Source organism: Phodopus roborovskii, unplaced genomic scaffold (assembly GCF_943737965.1).
Source record: "Phodopus roborovskii unplaced genomic scaffold, PHOROB, whole genome shotgun sequence".
NCBI classification, from domain to species: domain Eukaryota; kingdom Metazoa; phylum Chordata; class Mammalia; order Rodentia; family Cricetidae; genus Phodopus; species Phodopus roborovskii.
The window spans coordinates 2,528,266-2,547,731 of NW_026126597.1; the positions used below are offsets into that span (position 1 = coordinate 2,528,266).

General features: G+C 43.9%; 1 protein-coding gene across 2 annotated transcripts in view; it reads left to right on the forward strand.

Moving 5' to 3' along the window:
• The window catches only part of LOC127236843 (voltage-dependent calcium channel subunit alpha-2/delta-3), a 775,613-nt gene that overhangs the window by 586,077 nt on the left and 170,070 nt on the right, over positions 1–19,466 (forward strand). Inside the window, exon 14 of one of the 2 annotated variants that reach the window (XM_051204755.1) lies at positions 14,188–14,205. The exons of the other annotated variant lie outside the window; for it this stretch is intronic. Within the exon in view, the coding sequence (XP_051060712.1) occupies positions 14,188–14,205 (18 nt within the window). The remainder of the gene's footprint in view (positions 1–14,187; positions 14,206–19,466) is intronic. 2 annotated transcript variants of the gene reach the window in all.

A 19,466-nucleotide genomic window follows, 5' to 3' on the forward strand; every position in this document is an offset into this window, starting at 1 on the left:
TTCTTGCTAGACACCATTCCTCCCCTAGCCTTCTTACAACTGTGTCCTTATATGGCTCTGAGTTGGCTCCACGTCCATCTTCTCAGAGGAATTACATGACATACATAAATTATGAAACATTTCTGCAAATTAAGTTTTAATTAAAACCAGCAGAGCCTCCAACTGGAAGCCGTCACAATGTTGAAAAGTTGACATTGGTAGGGTGGGAGTTCAGGAGGAGGTCTGGGTGGGTTCACATCCTGTCCGGATCTTTCTAGAAGGAAAACTGCAGAAGAGAGCTTCCATACCTTAATCAATACTGCTACCAACCCCTCATGTCCACATGCCTCCTTACCCTGACCAGCTGCATGCGTTACAAGAAACACCAACCCATCTTAGTGATAATTTTACCGGGAGTTTGCCACATTTCTGTTTGGTTTTGCCAACCTGTGTCCCCCGTACTGTTAGAACTGCTCCCCCACATTGTTAGAACTGCAATTCAGATGGCTTTTTCAGTGGGATGACCACCCAAAGAAGTCTGAAGAATGACAATTTTAATTGGAACCGTATTTTTCCAATACAATGCAGAGGTCGAGCCTGCTGAGAAGTGACTTCTTATTGTGAGAAATATTAGAATGTTATAACTACCTAGGGCTTTCCCCCTGCTGATAGTCTAAGCTATATGTAATGTGAGAATTGTTCTGGCCTGCCCATTAATAATCCACATTTTCCAGCATCCCCAAAAATGTCTTCCATCAAGTGGATAATTTATGTGGGCTTGTCTTTCGTCTAGGCGGGACTTCATGACCACAGCAAAACCCCAGATCATTTCATCTGAAACTTGTTTGAAAACTCTGACCATTCCTCATCAGTCTACTCCATTCCACTAAATCCCCTGGCCCTGGTCCTCTGGGCCAGGGAGGACAGTGTTTCATTCTCTGCAGACCTGCATCAGAGCTAGCTACCTAGCCCCTTAAACAATCCTGAAGATTCACACTTGAACACATTCAGAACATGAAGAAGGCACATTCAGCTGATCTGTATTTAAATGTGACTTTTTATTTTATTTTATTAAGATGATACAGAGCTGGCACAGAGTCAGTGAAATGAACATCAAAGAGAAAGGTCTTTAGTGGCACAATTTTCCTGAGAGTGTTTGTACTAAAACGCACAGTGCCCTTTAGCCAGTCATTCAATTTCTTGAGAGATGGAGCATGTATATAACAACTTAAGGACAGGGATTATTACAGTGTCCTTCATGTTCATTACAGGACAGAACCAGTCTAGGTATCCAGCATGAGGGATACAGGAAGTCAGTTTATATGTACTGAAATGACTTAGGCATCATGCTGTCATTTCACACGTTAATTAAGATCAATGTGGGTATTAGCAACATCAATGGCTTTAAATATATTATTCCTTCTATATTGCATGTCTGCTTTGTGTGTGTGTGTGTGTATCTTTGTGTGTGTGTGTGTGTGTGTTGTTGGTGCATGTGTATTGGGGATGGTGGTAGTGGTGTGTGTGTGTGAGTGTGCATGTGTGTTGCTGGTGTATGTGTGTTAGTGATGGTGGTGGTGGTAATGGAGTGTGTGTGTGTGTGTGTGTGTGTGTTAGTAGTGTATGTTGATGTGTGTGTGTGTTCATGTGTGTGGTATGTGTGGTGTGCATGTGTTTGGGTGGGTGTTTTTTTTTTTCAAATTTGCTCTACCCTATTTTTTGAGAAGTGTTTCTCCCTGAGCCTGGAGCTTAAGTACTCAGCTAGACTAGCCAGGGCTGTTTCTATCCTTAGCTCCCTAGTGCTGGGATTACAGGAATGTACAACCATGCCCTGCTTTTTATGTAGGATCAAATGATCCAAAATGCTGGACAGCAAGCACTTTACCAACCGAGCCACCCCTGGCTTCATAGCTGCTTTTCTTCAAAGAACATGCATTACTTGTATGATCCTTAAAACCACTCAGTGTGTGTGTGTGTGTGTGTGTGTGTGTGTGTGTGTGTGTGTGTGTGTGTGTGTGTGCATATACATGTATATTGTATTACAGATGTCTTTCTGTCCATTTTTTCTATTTAAACATACCATTAGAAAAAATAATTACCATCTTACCATAAACTTGATGTTGAGAAATCACTAAATTATATTTGGTTTGGTAATGTAATACCTGTGTTTGAAGCAGGGCCTATTTTCCCATGGGTCTTTCCAGCAGAAGTTGAGATATGCATCAAGAATGGGGATGGGAATTTGAGTGATGCTACCTTAGGATAGTTAGCCATAGATGTTTGCTTGCTTAATCCTGTGCTGTTTTCACTTCGCCTTTTACACTGTTATCTATTTCTACCACTTCTTGCATTTCTCTTCTTCCTTCTTCTTCACTACTTTAGGACAAGGAGTAGTTTGAAGCTGTGAGACCAAGAAAGGCCAGTGTGAGGAGGGATTATAGAATGAATACCAGGGTACAAACCCTAAGGATCTGGAGAGGAGATCTGGGATGAGATGAAGAGAGTAGTCCATTGCCAGAGAAAGTCTTTCGATTCCTGACTTGGCCAGCATCACATAAAGGCAAGGATGCCTTCCAGATATTAGGGAAATGAAATGCCCAGTGTGTTTGAAGTTACATGAATAGTACTGTGGATTTTTTTAAGGAAATCACCCTTGAATACACTTCAGGCTGAAGAGTTAGTGAAAATATTTGGATGGCTCACTCCATGTGTTCAAGGAAAACTTGTCATGGTTTGCTATGGCGTGCACCTAGAGATGGCCAGCTACAAGGTGCCGGTGATAAAACTCAGCTTTTTTAGCACTGCCAAGTGGTGGGTGTGGGGCTCAGTAACATCACAGCTCTAGAGTTCCTGCCATATGCCTCACCTGCCCAGTTTTGGTTTTGCTCTCGTGCCCATTTGATATGCTCTCCCCCCCCCCCCAGCTGCCCATAGTTTCAGACTCTAGTTGGGAAAAGGGATCCCCAGAGGATCCTGTAAAAGGCTGGATGACATAGCTTAGATCACTTCTTCATCTGAACCAATTGCTGTGGCTTAGAGCCTGAGGAAAGGACCAAGCTAATCAATGAATGTCTGCTCATTGTCTACTAGATGCAGGATCAGGGAATGGAGACAGCATGGATGAAAGGAACAGAGTGCTGAGCACATACGTATATGTACTGTAAGAGTCACTCACTACCTGATGTCCTATTTAAGTGTTAGTGCTTCTTTAAATATTTATCATATAATGAAGTGATGGTCTAGGATGCCATGGATACCAAGTCTGTGAATGCATCTCACACAGTGCCTCAATGGTTGTGACTGCTCATACTCTAGGTTGGCACCAACCTGGAGACATTTGAATCCTATAATATCAAGGTGTAGCAGCTTGTCAAAGAGCAACTGTTATGGGCTATTTGCCTTTGTAGAGACTGAATGTGTATTATCCCATGCAGTCCTCACATGAGCTCCACAAATAGTGCCATCACTGTAGTCTTATAGATGAGAGCTCTGGGTGCAGAATTGACTGTGTTGCCCAGGCCCTTGTGGCTAGGAAGTAGTAGAGGTGGGTGTTTGATAACTTGGCATATCACACTCTAAAGCTGCCCTCACTCTCTACCTCTCTCCTTCCTTTTTGCCTTCTTTCTCCCTCTTTCTTTCTCTCCTCTTCCCCTTCTCCCTCTTCCTTTTTTCTGCCCCCTCTTGTTTCCTTTCCTTTTCTTTCTCTGCTCTCCAATGCCTATTCCAAATTCTTGCCCAGGCCCAGATCTATCCCTTAGAGCCACACTAGTGAATAGGGTAGCCCTGGGCCCTGGCCTGAATTCTCGGGTGGAGAAGTAATGAGCAAGTTGGTTCGGGAACAGTAGAATTGCAGAGTGCAGTGCATGCTTGGCAAGATGAAGCAAGCGGGTGGCATAGAAAGACACCTGGGTAGATATGGGACACTTTTCAGAACAGGGGCCATCATACATTACATCTGAATGATGATGAGTGGGGCTCTGAGAATTGACATGGGATGGGGGAGGCAAACCAGCCAGTCAGGGGAAAAGGGTCACATAACAGTTTGGTGTGACACCTCCTAGGCCTGAGCAAAGCTGAAAAATATCAGACTTATGCTTTTAGGTCATTCTGGATGCAAAGTAAGGAATTAGGAGACCAAGATTTTCAGGGTCAGAGTATAACTGAGGATGTCAGATAAGCAGCAATAGAGACCTAGCAGAGGGTAGCAGAAATGGATGCAGGTAGACAGAATGGACAGTACCAAATCTCAGCTCTATGGAGAACATCCACTCCTTGGTGCTGGTTAGGGGGCCAAGCCAATCCACAGACCTCCCTCTGCTGTGTAGAGGAGTGAGACACTTTATCCACATTGCTTGCTGTAGAGAAAAGGGTGATTATAAATGCAAGCATCCACACAGTGGGAAAAATGAACACATTGAACTTTTGCAGCAGCAGGGAGTTACTGCTCGTTCATAAGACCTTAGGCAGTGGGCCAGTTTCACAAATGGAATCAGCATATGTAGACCAGGCTTTTAAAAAGACAGTTGGCAAGAAAATGCTTTGTTTCCCACTTCATCTTTACATATTGCCTAGTGGTATGTGCTGTTTTGATCAATAGATCTTCACTGGAGTTTTGCTTTTGAAAAAGAAGAGACTACTCAACTCTGTAACTTCATTAAACTAGAGCGATGGATGTCCCTGTAGTCATCTCCAAAGGGCTTTGTGTGAAACGCTGAGGTACATATGAAATGAAGGAGAAGAATTGGTACAGGGACTCGCCTGTCTCCTCAGGACAGAAAGTCTCATGCTCCCCCGTGGGGCCCTGTCTGCCTGTCTGTCTCACCCCTTGCTCCTCCATGGGGCCCTGTCTGTCTTGCTCCCCATTCACAGATGCTACGTCAGTGCACAGTTCTCCAGGAGGTGAACAATCCCAGGGGTCCAGAATTCCTCTGCCAAGACGTACCTCTCGGGGGACTTTGTGGACTTGGTCAGCCTGGGCAGGAGCTCCATCTACCCAGCTACCTGCCCTCTTGCTCCTCCTGCAAGCCCAAGGGTCTGAAATTCATGCCAGTGTTCCATAAACCTGAGCTCCAGGACCTGGCCATGGGTATGGAACACACTTTTAAGTCCAGCACTTGGGAGGCAGAGGTGGGCAGACCTCTGTGTGTTTGAGGTCAGTCTGGCCTACAGAGTGAGATCCAGGTTAGCCAGGGCGACATAGTGAGAACTTGTTTCAAAAAAAAAAAAAATTAACTTGAGGTACTTTCCTCAAATGTTATTTCCTTCATCTCACAGTCACCAACTTTCCAGTAAATAGTAATGCCATTGGGGGGGGGTATCTATTCCAAAAGCTTCAGGGGCTTCCTGTTATCTCCCTTTCATACTAATGCCCAGCACATCATCTTTTTTCTACTTTCACGTTATTTATTCTTTGTGTCTTTCACATCATGCCCCTCAATCCCATTCATGTCCCCACTCCTTTGTACCTGCCCTCTGCCCTTGCAATCCCCCCAATAAAATAACATTTGAGAAGAAAAAAACAAAACAAAAAACTTGCCATGAAAGCTGCAGTATGACACGGTTAGTTACATAGTAAATCCTTTTGTCCATATAGCTTCACTTGTAAGCGCTCATGACAAAGAGTCCTGTTTGAGGCCTCTGGTTTCTGTTACACTATCAATGCTGAGCCCTCTCTAGGACTCCTCCTGGAAACCCTGTTGTTTCTGTGTGCTATGGAGATCCTGCAGCTTTGGGTCTGCAGGATGGGCCCTTCATGTGCTCCCACAAATCATAGATGGGGTGGATGTTGGGGTGGGCCAACTCATAACCCTTGCAGGGTTGGTTAGCCAGCCAGCTAAGTCCTACTGTGTTGCCCAGGTGAGGTGTAGGGGCCACCTTCCTGAGTGAAGCAGCTGGTGAGGGTAGCAGCTCTCCACCTCTTATGACCTTAGGGCTAGCTCTCCTACCCATCACAAACAACAGCGAGGGGCATCTCCCCCACACACTCTACTATGTTGCAGATCTCCACATTCATATTGTGAGGTCAGTTCACTGGTACCCGTCAGTAGGGTCAGCTGTGCTATGCTGCCCAGGTGAGGTGCAAGGCTCACTTTCTGGGAATGCTGCAGCTGGTGAGGGGGAGGGTCAGCTCTCTGCCACACGTGTGGCAGGGAGCAAGGAGTGAGGGGGGACTCTCCTCTACCCATGCTGCCACATGACAGATGAGGGGTGGGGACAGCTCTCCCATCCTCACAACTCTGGGGCTTGCTCACCCTCATTGCTGTTGCCAGCAGCTTTCCCACCAGCCTGGTCTCACTGCTGCACCAGCCCCAAAGAACACACAGAGACACTGTATTAGATATAAAGCTGTTGACCAATTATTAGCGTTTCTTATTGGCTAGCTTTGTCTTAAATATTAACCCATTCCTATCAGTCTAAGTATTTCCACGTGATCTTATCTTACCGGAGAGAGTGTCAGGACTTTCTTCTCAAATCCCTACATCTTGAATCTCCTCTTACCTCTCCTCGAATCCTCCTTGTCTCCTAGCCCCACCTATCTTGCTTTCCTATTTGCCAACAGGGCTTTATTCATTAACCAACAAGAGAAACATATTTACAAAATGACATCTCCCATCAGCCAACAGGATTGGTTCTACTGTGCTGCCCAGGCGAGGTGCAGGGCCTGCTCTCCTGAGTGCTACAGCTGGTGCAGGCCAGAAGCTGCTCTCCCACTCTCATGACCTCAGAGCCAGCTCCCTCCCCACCTCAGGCATAGAGAAGTTGGGGAGAGGGCACCTCTCCCCCACCCACACTGCCACATGGCAGATGAGGAGTGGGGCCAGATCTCTGGTGCTGAAGTTCTTGGGGTTGGTTCTCATGTCTCACAGGCTACTAGTGCCTTCCTCTTCCACCAGTGGCATCCAGGTTCAGCTTCCACCCAGGTCCCTTCTCTGTCTGTCAGGGACTATCTCAGTGATCTCCTCAGCACCTGTCTATCTTAGGACAAACACTTGTGACAAACACTATGGCCAAAAGCAACTTGGGAGAAAGGGTTTCCTTCAGCTTGTACTTTGAGTCCATCATTTAGGGAAGTAAGGGCAGTAACTCAAAACACAAAGCTTGAAGGATAAACTGAAGCAGAGTCTGTGAAGGAATGCTGCTTACTGGATTGCTCACCATGACTTGCTCAGCCTACTTCCTTATAGAACCTGGGACCCCTGCCAAGAGGTAGGGCTGCCTCTGTGTGCTGGCTCTATCAACAGCAACTATTAACCAAGCCTTATAGACTTGCCAAGAAGCAATCAGGATGGAGGAATTTTCAAAACTGAGGTTCCTCTTCCCAGACGACTCTAGCTTGTGTCAAGCTGACAAAACAAACAAAAACAAAACAAAAAGCTAGCCAGCAGACTGTCTGTGCTGTTCTTTGTCTGTGTAACCTTGTAGTTTCATTCTTTGACTGGAGTTATAACACAGATTGTCTAATAAGTTTCTAGTTAGTAAACAGAAGTGAGACACTTTGAATAGTGGCTAGCATGCCACAGCAGTAATAACCAGATCATTATTGCTATTCACGGTATCCTATCATAAGCTCAAGAAAGTCTCTAGCTATCACATCTACCTTTCTGAGACTAAGACGTGACCAGCCAGTCTTTAAAACGACACATTAAGGCATACCTCAATGGCCATAGCTGAATTCACTTAGCCACATCTGTCTATACCAGGGTCACAAAGTCTGGCTAAAATTTGGAATTCTGTTGCTAAAATTGAAATGGTAGTTATTTCACTGGCAATGTGGATTATCTACATTATGTAGAGTGTTAAATGATGAACAGGTGGGATATGAGAGGTTAGAATGCTTCCTTGAATCAGTGACACATGATTGTCAGTGTATCACTATTCTTAGAGAGATGACAACAAACATATGCATCTCCCAGATATGGAATCAAGGACAGACCTAACTAACCATCACAATAGATTCCAACTTGTAGAACTCATGAGGCTATTTGAGTTACTTCTAAATCATGGGTAACATAAAGGCAGCTGCATCACAAAAAAAGAAAAAAAAAATGCCTGCCCCAGCATGGGTGAAGACTGACAAAAGCTGTAGCCTTGGAGGACTCTGTATAACTTGTAGGCAGTTTGACAGGTCAGAGAAGTGCCTTCTCTCTACAGCAGCTCTTTACAACTTCCATAACTTTAGAGAGAAAACATAAGGACTTTGTCAATTTCATGAACTTCCTAAGACTTTTGAGTTGAGGCACATGTATTCTCTAGCCTCAGGACATAGGGTGTGAGGAAGGGCTCTAGGATGAGGAAAGGGGAAATGTGAATGTCTGTGACAATAGAAGGCAAGTACTACCTATCATGCACCAAATACCCAACTATGCTGAAGAGATTGGTGGACTCCATACCTTAGGGAATGGGGCCAAGATTTCTCATTCCCCTTTCTTCAAATGGCTGATGTTAGAGTGTCATGGTACACAAGGTCCCCAAAGCCTTCAGGCAATTGGGTGGGTGCTAGTTCTTTTTAATCTTCATGAGAAACTGCTGTAAACACGGTGGTTGTATCAAAGTTTGGGAGACATCCTAAGCTCTGAACTTGAGTGTGTTACTAACTTGACACAGCCTAGATGCATCTAAGAAAGGAGTAGTATTTTTGTTTTTGTCTTAGGTGTTTCTCATATCAGATTGACCTGTGGGAATGCCCGTAGGGCACGTCTTGATTGCTAACTGACATAGGAGAGGACAGCCCAATCCATTATGGGTGATGCCATTCCCTGGACAGGTGGTTCTTAGCTGTTTAAGAGAACTAGCTAAGCTGGACCCTGAGTAAGTCAGCAATGTTTCCCATTAGCTTCTGCTTCAAGTTTCTGCTTGAGTTTTTTTCTGACTTTTATCAATGATGGACTCTAACCTGTAAAATGTAATAATCCCTAACTTGCTTTTGGTTAGGGTATTTTATCAGAGTAGCAGAGTAGAAACCAGAACAGTGACATTGGGGAGGTGTTTGACAATTCTAAATCCTGGGTTGTTCCCAATCTATGAACGGAAACTGATATTAATATCTGACCCACATGAAGAAGAAAAGAGATTTGCCTGGCATTTAGCCAAGCACCTGATCCCTGGAAAATGTCACTATTACTGCTGTCACTTATTCTTTACCATCCTCTTCTCCTTACTTCATTCTCTCCTGGTAGACATGATCCGAGTCTTCTCTGTTCCAGTGTCCTTCATGCATCCAATTTTTCCCAGTAACAGGCAGGCCCACAGGGAGCCATGTTCAACAAGGTGGCTTTGGGGAAAAAATCCTCCACAGTGTGAAAAGAGAGTCAAGTCTCCCTGTGAACCTATGAGAAAGATACTTCTAGATTTTCCTTGTGTACATTTCAAGGCAGGAAGACTACGGCAAATATACAGAAGTATGTATACGTGATACAAGTATCCTGTCTGTCCTAGAAGAAAATGTTTTTTTTTTTTCTCTTGAAAGATATCATCTTGGTTTATTAGCATACAGTGGTGGCAAGATTAAAGGCGGTTTTCTTAGATATTCTTAGCCCAGTTTCAACCCTGGGTATATCTAACAATGAAGCTTCTGATTTTACAATGAGGTACTAGTCACAGGGCAAAAATGTCAGATGTGTATGCACAGGCTAGGTCATATCTCTACTACCCAAAGGGGACCTAGCAAGAGAAAGGGGTGTAAAATAGATAACCTACCTAACAGTTGTTAATTGCTCAGAACTGATAAGAAAGAGTAAAATGAGACCTTAAGAAGTCATCCTGTGCAGGACCATTTCCCTGATCTTAGCCTATAGTATGGTATGCTAATGGAGCATGATATTCTTTCCAATGGACCTGAGACAAAGAGTCCCTTTGTTTGTTTGTTTGTTTCAGACAGGTTTTCTCTGTGTAGCCTGGGCTGTCCTGGAACTTGCTATGCTAGACCAGGCTGGCCTTGAATTCACAGAGACCCACCTGCCTCCCATTAAGTTAAAGGTTTGCACCACCACTGTCCTGCTCTATCAGAGTCCTTCCTAACACTGCCAGCAGACAGTCCTAAACTAGGCAATTAGAGTTGTTCTTGGGTTAAACCCAAGCCATCCTCCAACCACCTTCTGACCAACCCCCTTTTCTTTAATTTATGAACCCAGTAACCAAAGACCAAGTACCACTGACCTTGGGTGTCCAATAAGAAACTAAGGTAGATCGAGTATTCCACTGATCTGGTTCTCAGTTCTGGGCTCTGCATGTTACTCATGAATGCTGGGTGACTGATGGTTGGGAGGTGCCCACACCCACTCATAACATCTGTGGATGCAGAAGAGTTGATCTAAATCTGTCATGTTCTATTCTAAAGCTCCTTGGTGGGGGCCTACCTGCTTAGGGCAGGATAAGCTGTAATTTATGTTAGCCCAAAACTCCAATGGGAAAGCAGCTCTTTGTTCTCATGAGTTAGTTCTTGAGGGAAGTTCATGTTTTGTGGAGAGTTTGAGGCTACTCTTAAACTGAGGACATCACCACAAAAGGCCTAGTCTCTTATTTTCCTTCCCAGCGTTTCTTTTCATATGCTTAAGTGGATGACTCTTTCTGAGTTTTGTTTCCTGTCTAACCCAAATGAAACTCCATGAAAGAACAAAGAGCAGCTCCTGTCAATGAACTCTGAAGTCTCTGTGGGACTTGGTGTGGATCTTTGTTTTCTCTGGCCTCTGTGCATTTCATGGCAAAACACAAATGCAAAGGACTTTCAGCCCAGTGTTTGTGTGTCCCAGGCTTCTTTCCCATTGCATGAAAGGTGTTTGATACTTATTTTATTTGTGTGGGTGTAAGGGGTGGGTAGGTGGGCCATGACATGTGTCTAAAAGTCAGAAGACCAGTAATGTTTTGCCTTCTACCAAGTGAGTCCTGGAGAATGAACTCAAGGCATCGCCTTGCTTGCATACCCCTCCTGATACACTTTTTTTTTCTGAGCTCTTGTAAGCTTTGTCTTCTTAGCTATAGCCCTACTGAGAAGGAAGGAATCACAAACACATTCTTGTGTTCTCTTCTTCATATATATATATATATATATATATATATATATATATATATATAAAGTCCATTTCAATGAAAACAAACATTTATAGAAAATATAAATTCCTGCTGGTAAGGGACACTGTCATGGGGGATTCGAAGAAGATGAAGAAATCCTGGCTGTAGTCGGTAAGGTTGCTTTGTCCAGCTGTTTTGAATGTAGAATCACCTGGTACTCTGTTTCAGGCGGTCTGCCTTGATCAAACCACATTAGTCTGGAAGGAATCCACATCTTTTCATTTTCTGTGGAAACAAAAATAGAAATCCTTTTCCCCCAGTAACTTGTCCTTGAACTTAAATTTTGGAGTCAAAGCATTTTTTTATTTAATTTATTATTTTACATGTCGATCCCAATTCCCTCTCTCTCCCTCCCTCCCTCCCTCCCTCCCTCCTTCCCTCCCTTTTACCCTCTCTGCCCTCTCACATGTACTCTAAACACCCTACCCTCCCATCCCCCCACCTCAATTCCATATGTAGGGAAATGCCATCCAGTTGGGGTCATGTAGATCTGACAGGTCATGTGAAGTAGGGACTAGGGCTTCTCTCCTGTCTCTAGATTAAGGCAGTTATTCCTCCATGGGGGGATGTGTTCGCAAGGTCCTTTTGTGCACCAGGGATACATCCTGGCTCCATTGTCTGAGGTCCCTTAGACTGCTCAGTCCTTCTGGCTGAGACCCATATTCAGGGGGGCCTGAGTCAGTCCCATGCTGGCTTCCCAGATATCAGTCTGGTGGCCCGTTAGCTCCTCCTTGTTCAGGTAAGTTGTCTCTATGTGTTTCTGCTGCCTGGTCTTGTCCTCTCCATCTACATCTGGGTTCAGTATGGCGGTTCCTCAGGAAAATGGGAATTAGTTTACCACAGGACCCAGCAATCCCCCTCTTAGGCATATACCCAAATGATCCACATCCATGCAACAAAGACATCTGTTCAACTATGTTCATAGCAGCACTATTGGTAATAGCAAGAAACTGGAAGCAACCTAGATGCCCCTCAATTGAAGAATGGTTAATGAAGATGTGGCACATTTACACAATGGAATACTACTCTGCAGAAAAAAAAAATAATGGTATCTTGAAATTCGCAGGCAAGTGGATGGCACTTGAAGAAACCATCCTGAATGAGGTAACCCAGTCACAAAAAGAGGAACACAGTATGTACTCACTCATATATGGATTTTAGACATAGAGCAAAGGATTACCAGCCTATAATTCACACCACCAGAGCAACTAGGATACAAGATGTGTTCTAAGAGATTCATATAAAGTCCCTCACAGAACCGGGAAGGGACAAGTCCCCCCCAGAGCACAGAGGAAGTGGGGGGGGAAGCGAATGGGCTAATGGAGAGAGAAGTAGGAGAAAACGAGGAGGAGGAAAGGAAACATGTGTGACCAGGAAGATTGAACCTGGTTAGGAATAGAAGACAGGAGAGAGAGAGAACATAAAAGAGGGAGCCAATATTGGTTTGAAGATAAAATTGAACATAAAGAAAGGTCTAGAGAACTACATGACTGCCGCCAACTAACAATTTGAGCTTCCGTGGAAAGGCTACCATAAATGCCCTTCCTGGAGAGTGAGATCAGCAACTAACTTATCCATGGAGCCCTCTCAACTGTTATCTGTTGGAAAAAGGAGCAAACACCATACATAAACACTGAGTCAAAGTAGAACCCAGATGCAGTTGTGTTCTCTTCTTAAATGGGGACGACAGTCTGAAAGAAGAGTCTGTGGAGATGTCTAAAATCCAAGTCATTTGGCTTTACCCCTTCTTCCCTTGTCTGAGATCCATCCACAGATGGATTAGCTAGAACCTGGGACTGGGGATATTGTGGTGGGAATCCCGATGTTAATATACACAGAACAACTTCCTTCCCAAGGTGTAAAACAGCAGAAAGGCAGAATGCTAACCCAAGACCCTAGCTGGTGGGTCTCATTGCATCATCTTGCATCTTTTACAACTTTTGGGTTTAATCTAGAGAATTAATAAAGGCTCTGCAGGCACAATTCAAAAGCCTTAAAGGTCTTTATTCATTGTGGGTTGAGACAGAGCAGCCCCCTAGCTACAATCCACGATCCATGGAACACCTCCACTTTCCACTTGATTTTCACCTGTCAATTGGAGGTACTTGGCATTGGCTCACTGAAATTTACTGGGATTAAGTAGACAAAGGGCTTAACTGCAATGGATGGTGGCAGTTTCACACTTGAAAAACTGTTAGTGAAAACAGGGTGAAAAGCTGAGTCTTCCTAGTGATGTGATTCCTAGATAGAGTATTGACTACAGGGATAATGTTAATCCCACCCCAAACTAGGAACATGCTTTTCACAGCACTACACATAAAATGGCAGCCACTGCGCAGTGACATGAAACCAGAGTTTTGACATGCAACATTAGACAAATGCAACTCATACATTGGTTCCTTTTTTTTCTGCATACCTATACCCTTCAGTTCCTTACTGGTACCATAGGCAATGCTGTTGTGTGTGTTTTATGGATTGACTGACTATTTTTACACATACATGCTTTAATTTACATTTATAAATTGGTTTTGTGCTTCCTTAACCACCAATAAAGGCAACAAAAAGTTCTCCTTTGGTCCTGTTGAACAATGGGCTGGGTATGTCTCTGTAGTGGGTTCTCATGTGTCACCTATGCACAGGGTTATCCTGCAGTTGAGTGTTTCCCAGCATATCTATCCTCTACCCACTTGAGGGCAACAGCTCTTCTTCTCTGTCTTTTTACCACTTACAGTTGTTACAGCCACCTCCCCAAAGCCTTTCCCCTGGGGAGAACTCCCAGCCTGTGGGGTCTGTGGCCTGTGTGAGGAAGGAGTTGGGCATGAAGCTGTGTCTGAGACTATCTTGGACTGAAGCACTGCAGGCCCAGTGTTTCAGGAGGTTACTACACTGTTTTGGTTGTGTGCAAAAGACTACTGCAAAACTCCCAAAGTGTCTGTTAGTGCCACAAATTTGGACAACATGCTGAATAATCAGTTCAAGGGTATATACTTGAAAGGGGCCTGAGATTGATTTTATTTCCTTCATTTCCTTCCTTGTTTTGGTTTTTGCAGTTGCCAGTGGCAACACAATGATGTTTTATAGTTAACTTTGTATATAACGCTTTGTTTTCTTTTTGTTTGTCTTTCTCCCCATTTTTTTCAGCTCCCTCAGGCTCAAAAGGTAATCTCTTTTCTGTCACATCTGAGTCATCCCCACAATTCACTGTCGTGCATGTCCATGGTGCTGCGCATTTGACTTGGTTCATGACCAGTGAAAGGGTCCCCTCCTGTGACTTTGGAAGCTGAAAGTAGGAGGGGAGGGGATCATAGAATCCCTCCACCGGTGCTCACCCCCACCTCCCCACTCCCACGTTAGTCATACTGAAGAACCCTCTCATGATCAGGCTAAAGAGTGAATCCATACCTAAGCGTTTTCCTAAATAATGTAGGTCAGGAGTAAGTTAGGTTCAAAACCAGCATTCCAGGCTTTCCTGGGATAATTTATCTCCCAGGGAGAAAGATAATGCATATAGTTTGTAAGCTTAGTGACCAAGTTTAAATTCTGAACCATTGACTGAATCCTGAAATGCCCATGTGTGTCATTAATTACAAAATTAGTTTCTGGGCTAGAGAAATTGCTCAGAGGTTTAAAAGAACTGGCTGCTCTTCCAGAGGACCCAGGTTCAATTCCCAGATTCTACATGGAGACAAATAGCCATCTTTAACGCCAGTTCTGGGAGATGTGATACTTTCTTCTGGCTGTCGCTGGCACTGCATGAGTATGACACACTAGACATTCATGTATGCAAAACACACATACACATAAAATAACAATAATAATCTCAAAAGTAGTTCCTTTTCTTGTCTATGACCCATAATATCCAGAGAATATTCGAGTCCAGAACAAGGGCTAGATCCTTTCACTGGTCTTCATTGTGTAGCTGAGACAATCCCCTCCCACCATCTAGAATGTCCTCTGTCCAGACAGAGTCCATGTGGTTTCAGTGATGGCTTTGCCTTGTTGTTCCCTTGGCATGCTGCTGTATCCTAAGGACAGTTATGGTATTTTTAAAAAATGTCACACCATGCCTGCCACGTTATTCTCATGTTCTTCACAGACATAAGCTAGCCTTATGGAAGGCATAGCAGTTTCTGGGGACCAGATGTGTGGTAGTTTCATTTCACAAGTTAAGGTATAGTGCCTGCATGAAACTGAGGCGGCATCTTGAGACTTCCATGTGAGTTCAGGATGCTTCGGGTCCACCTCATCAAGATAGCACACAACTGTTGTACAAAGACAGTCTGTTCAGACCATATGGATGACTGGAGGTCTAGAAATCATTACACAATTACTCAGATATATCTGAGATATCTAAACAAGGTGAAACATGCTAGTGTGTGACTTGGCTCACAGCAGTGTTTGATTACACTTCAGTGCCATCACACAATGACTGTATACTTCATTAAAAGTTCAAGTAATCCAGGATATCAACAGCTTCCAGAGTAAATTCATGGGCAGAATCCAGGTTGTTTGAAAAGCTTGATGTCTTTGATAGGACATGCTTTCTTAATTGCTCACATTTTTGAAAAAAAAAATCTTATTTTAGAAAGAGACGTAACAAATCAGAAATAGACCATACTGGCATTTAGTCAATTCCACTGGTCCAAATACAAAAGCATTCTTGTAGAAGATTCATCAAGAACGGGAGGTGCTATCAGCCATGGGATTTTAAAACAAACTCCAAACAAAGTGAGTCAGACAACAGTAGGAACAATATTGCCAGGGCTGTGGGCTCTGTGATTTCTCCATGGCGCTTACTGCATGACACTCATTCCTTCTGCTGTTGTTTACTAACTCTCATCGCATGGTCCATGCTACTGTGATCCTAGGACCGAGTCAAGGAAGCTTCCTGAGTTGAGTGTTCAGTTCCTCCCCTGTCTTCAGCAGAGGGCAGACAGTCCAAAGGCCTTCTTCTGTAGTCCTGTCTAGCTAGCAGGAAGAGTTCTGCCTCTTACTCTAAGCTTGCTGTCTGTTTTTGCCTACTAAAACAGAGGAGGTACTTAAAAGGTTTTGTATGGTGAGGTTCAAGATGAGACCCGGATGGAATCTTGTCCAGTGAGGACTTTATTAGAAAAGTTAATGACCATTAACAGAGAAAGAGGTAACAGCTTGATGGCTGCTCTGCAGAGAGTTTATGCCCCAGCACCGGAGACAAGACAACATGGAAGGCTCTCTGAAGAGAGGAATCAGAGTTCAAGTGGCAGAACGAGGTCTCTTCTTACACCTTACTGGGCATGGGGTGGGTGGTATCATAACACAAACCTACAGCCAGTCTCTCTGGTTCCCAGGCAGGAGGCAAGGAAGTGTGGTTGGGAGCAGAAACATGGCCATCAGTATCTCTTTAGTGTAAACTCACCTTTCCAGGTGAGAGACCTTGGCCCTGGGCAAGTTTCCTGGTATTTACCAGGAGAGCAGAGACTTAGTAGTGTGCCTGAATATCTGTAAAAAATGGGGGTTGCTGCAAGGAACTGTGGCCTGTACAGCAGCTGGATCCTAGCATCACATTCTTACAATGCATACCTTTAAAACCACATGAAGAATACTGTTTCAAATGGTTTCATAATCCTGGGGACAGTTTCTGTAAAAAAAAAAAAAATTCTTATGTCTCTGGAAAGACACTTTGTCTTTAAAACCAGTTATCTTGGCTGCAGGGCTGAGAGGGCAGTATCCCATTGACTGGGGTATCCGCTCTATCTAACCACCACCACCACCACCCCCTGCCCATCTCCATTCATTTTCCTCACTCTCCCTAGAGTTATATCAGTGACATCTTTGCTAGAAGGAAGAGGGTCTTATAAGCCTCTGCTGCTTTGGATGTGCTGATTTGTAGCTGGACCAGCAAAGGGATGCACTGGTTTTCTTCCTAGACTTCATCCATCTATGGCAGCAGACAAGTTATCAAAGCTCTCTAGGTTCCTTCAGCTCATTGTACTAAATGAGAATATCAGACTGCTTCTCTAGTTTTGCTACATACCTGATTCCTCTATCTCTGTCTAGCAGTGGTAGCATATGCACAGCACTTAAGGCATATAGAGTTCCAACAAGTGTTTAATGTGGTCCCTGACACCCCAAAGCTGATCAAGGGAGCATTTATGTGCAAGGTCTGGGACCATGCATATGGTTTGGCATCCTAACTCAAGCCTAACAGCTAAGCAGAACTGACAAAAGAACCCAACAGGCATGTGACACTCCCAGCACCTCAATAGCCAGTCTGCATTTCTGGGATTCACCTGCTCCAAATAGTTAGAAATGGAGCCTGAATGCCAACAAAGTGAAGGTGCAGGGTTCACTTTTTTGAGAGATGTCTTTCAGGTAGTGTTGACATTACCCACTGGTTATAGTGAGTTCTATGCAAACCCAGAAGTTTGTTCTGTGGGTGAAGGGAAGCAGACCAGCTGCTGTGTCTTTAGCTCTCTTGTCTGATGAGATCATGGACACATGCATTGTACCATATGACATCTGTGTTTCTACTGATATTGTTAGAAGTACCTCAGTATCATCTACAACTGTTTTCTCTATAAATAGTTCTGTCTCTATAAACATGCTTATTTTAATATCTTGGCTTGTCTACAACTAAAAATGTTCCATTTGGGTGTCCTTGTTTTCAGTGTGGCAGATATCAATGATGGTAGCTCCCAAGTTATGATTTTCATGATTTCAATATGCCTTCCAATATGCCTCTTCTAGACTAACATGCCAGTTTTTCAGAACAGGAATTGGAAAAGGCTTTTTTTTTTTTTCTTGTAACTATTAAGCATCTCCAAGCTAACTTTTGGCTTTATAAATTCCAACCCTTGATATTGATAATGGGGTGACAACAGTTGTTGATAAGCCCAAGGGATGTTGACCATTTCTACCAAATACGTAAACCACAAATCCTTGGAGTTGGGATGCCAAACCTCACGACTTCCATCCCTTGGGTCTTTTCACACTGGCCAAAACTGAACTCCCATTTCCCCAGTGGAACCCTGGGAAAGAGATCTACACAAACAATGTCTGCCTTTGAGTACTTTTATTTTCTTTTACACGGTACTTCTTTACTTCAGGAAAAAAAATAGATGAGAGTTTGCATTTATACTGATCAAATAATAAATGCAGCCAAAGCTGTCTCTAAATGCCCATTCAGATTATTGAACTAAATGCTCTTGGATTCTACTGGGTTCTGGCTGTAGGAACTGCACAGAAGTTGGTCACCGGGTGCTTCATTTAATCTATAATGACATTGAGTGTCTAGTTGGATGTCCCTAAACTTGGCTATTTGTATGGGTTACCTTGTCCAGATACTATTTATACAGATTCAGACTTTACCAAATAAAATAAAATTCTTGAAAGTTTCCTGGGTACTCTGTCTTGCCTGGCAGTGTATTAGTTAATATCAGTCTGAGAATTCTGAGAAGACATAAGCATTTTTCTCCCAACCATAGTTAAAGCAAATCACTTCTCTAATCCTGTTTGGAACAGCAATTGATGCATTCAGGGCTGCACAGTATGGCAAAATGATCCCAGTTTAATGGCCCGACCCTGTGTTTTCTTTCCTGTTAGGAATAGCTTAGCTTGCCTTTGTGAACAAAACACAGCAGGGTTCAAGATCTGTTGTTCTGTGCCTGCTGTGATAGTCTGTGCTGCTTAACTTGTATGAGGGACCACATAAATTAACTTCTTAAATGGAGGTCCAGTTTGAATCTTTTTCTCTGGATAAAGTGTTTTATTAATCTCCTCACACTCCAAGGCAAATGGAGCCCTGAATCCATTTGCACTTTCTTTTGTGTACTTCAATTATATTTGGGAGGAATAAATGGAAGTACTCATTTATCTACAGGCTTTCTTATAATGTTTCAGAGGATACATAGGAGTGTTCAGTTGTCAAAAGCAAGCTTGCTTATCTCCCCCTTTTCCTGCCTCCTCCTTCTCTTCCTTCCCTTCCCCTCCCTTCCGCTCCCTTTCCTTCCCCTCCCTTCCCTTCCCCTCCCTTTCCTTTCCTTCCTTTCCCCTCCCTTCCCTTCCCCTCCCTTCCCCTCCCTTCCCACCCTTCCCCCCTTCCCTTCCCCTCCCTTCCTTCTCTTCCCCTCCCTTCCCTTCCCTTCCCCTCCCTCCCCTCCCTCCCCTCCCTTCCCCTCCCTTCCCTTCCCTGCCATGCCCTGCACTTTCCCTTCCCTTCTCTTCCCTTCTCCTCTTTTCCCTGCCCTGCCCTTATCTTATTCCTTTACTCATCTTGTTCTTTAGACACAAACTTGGGGGTGTCTACCTCCTACCTCCCTGTAATTGGCTCTCAGAAATTTCAGGACATGGGTTGCTCTTCTTCTAGGGTCTTTACATTGAAAAGTTGAATTAACTGTTATAGAACATAGAAAATAGAAAGTTCACAAAGTTGCTCTCAGGTA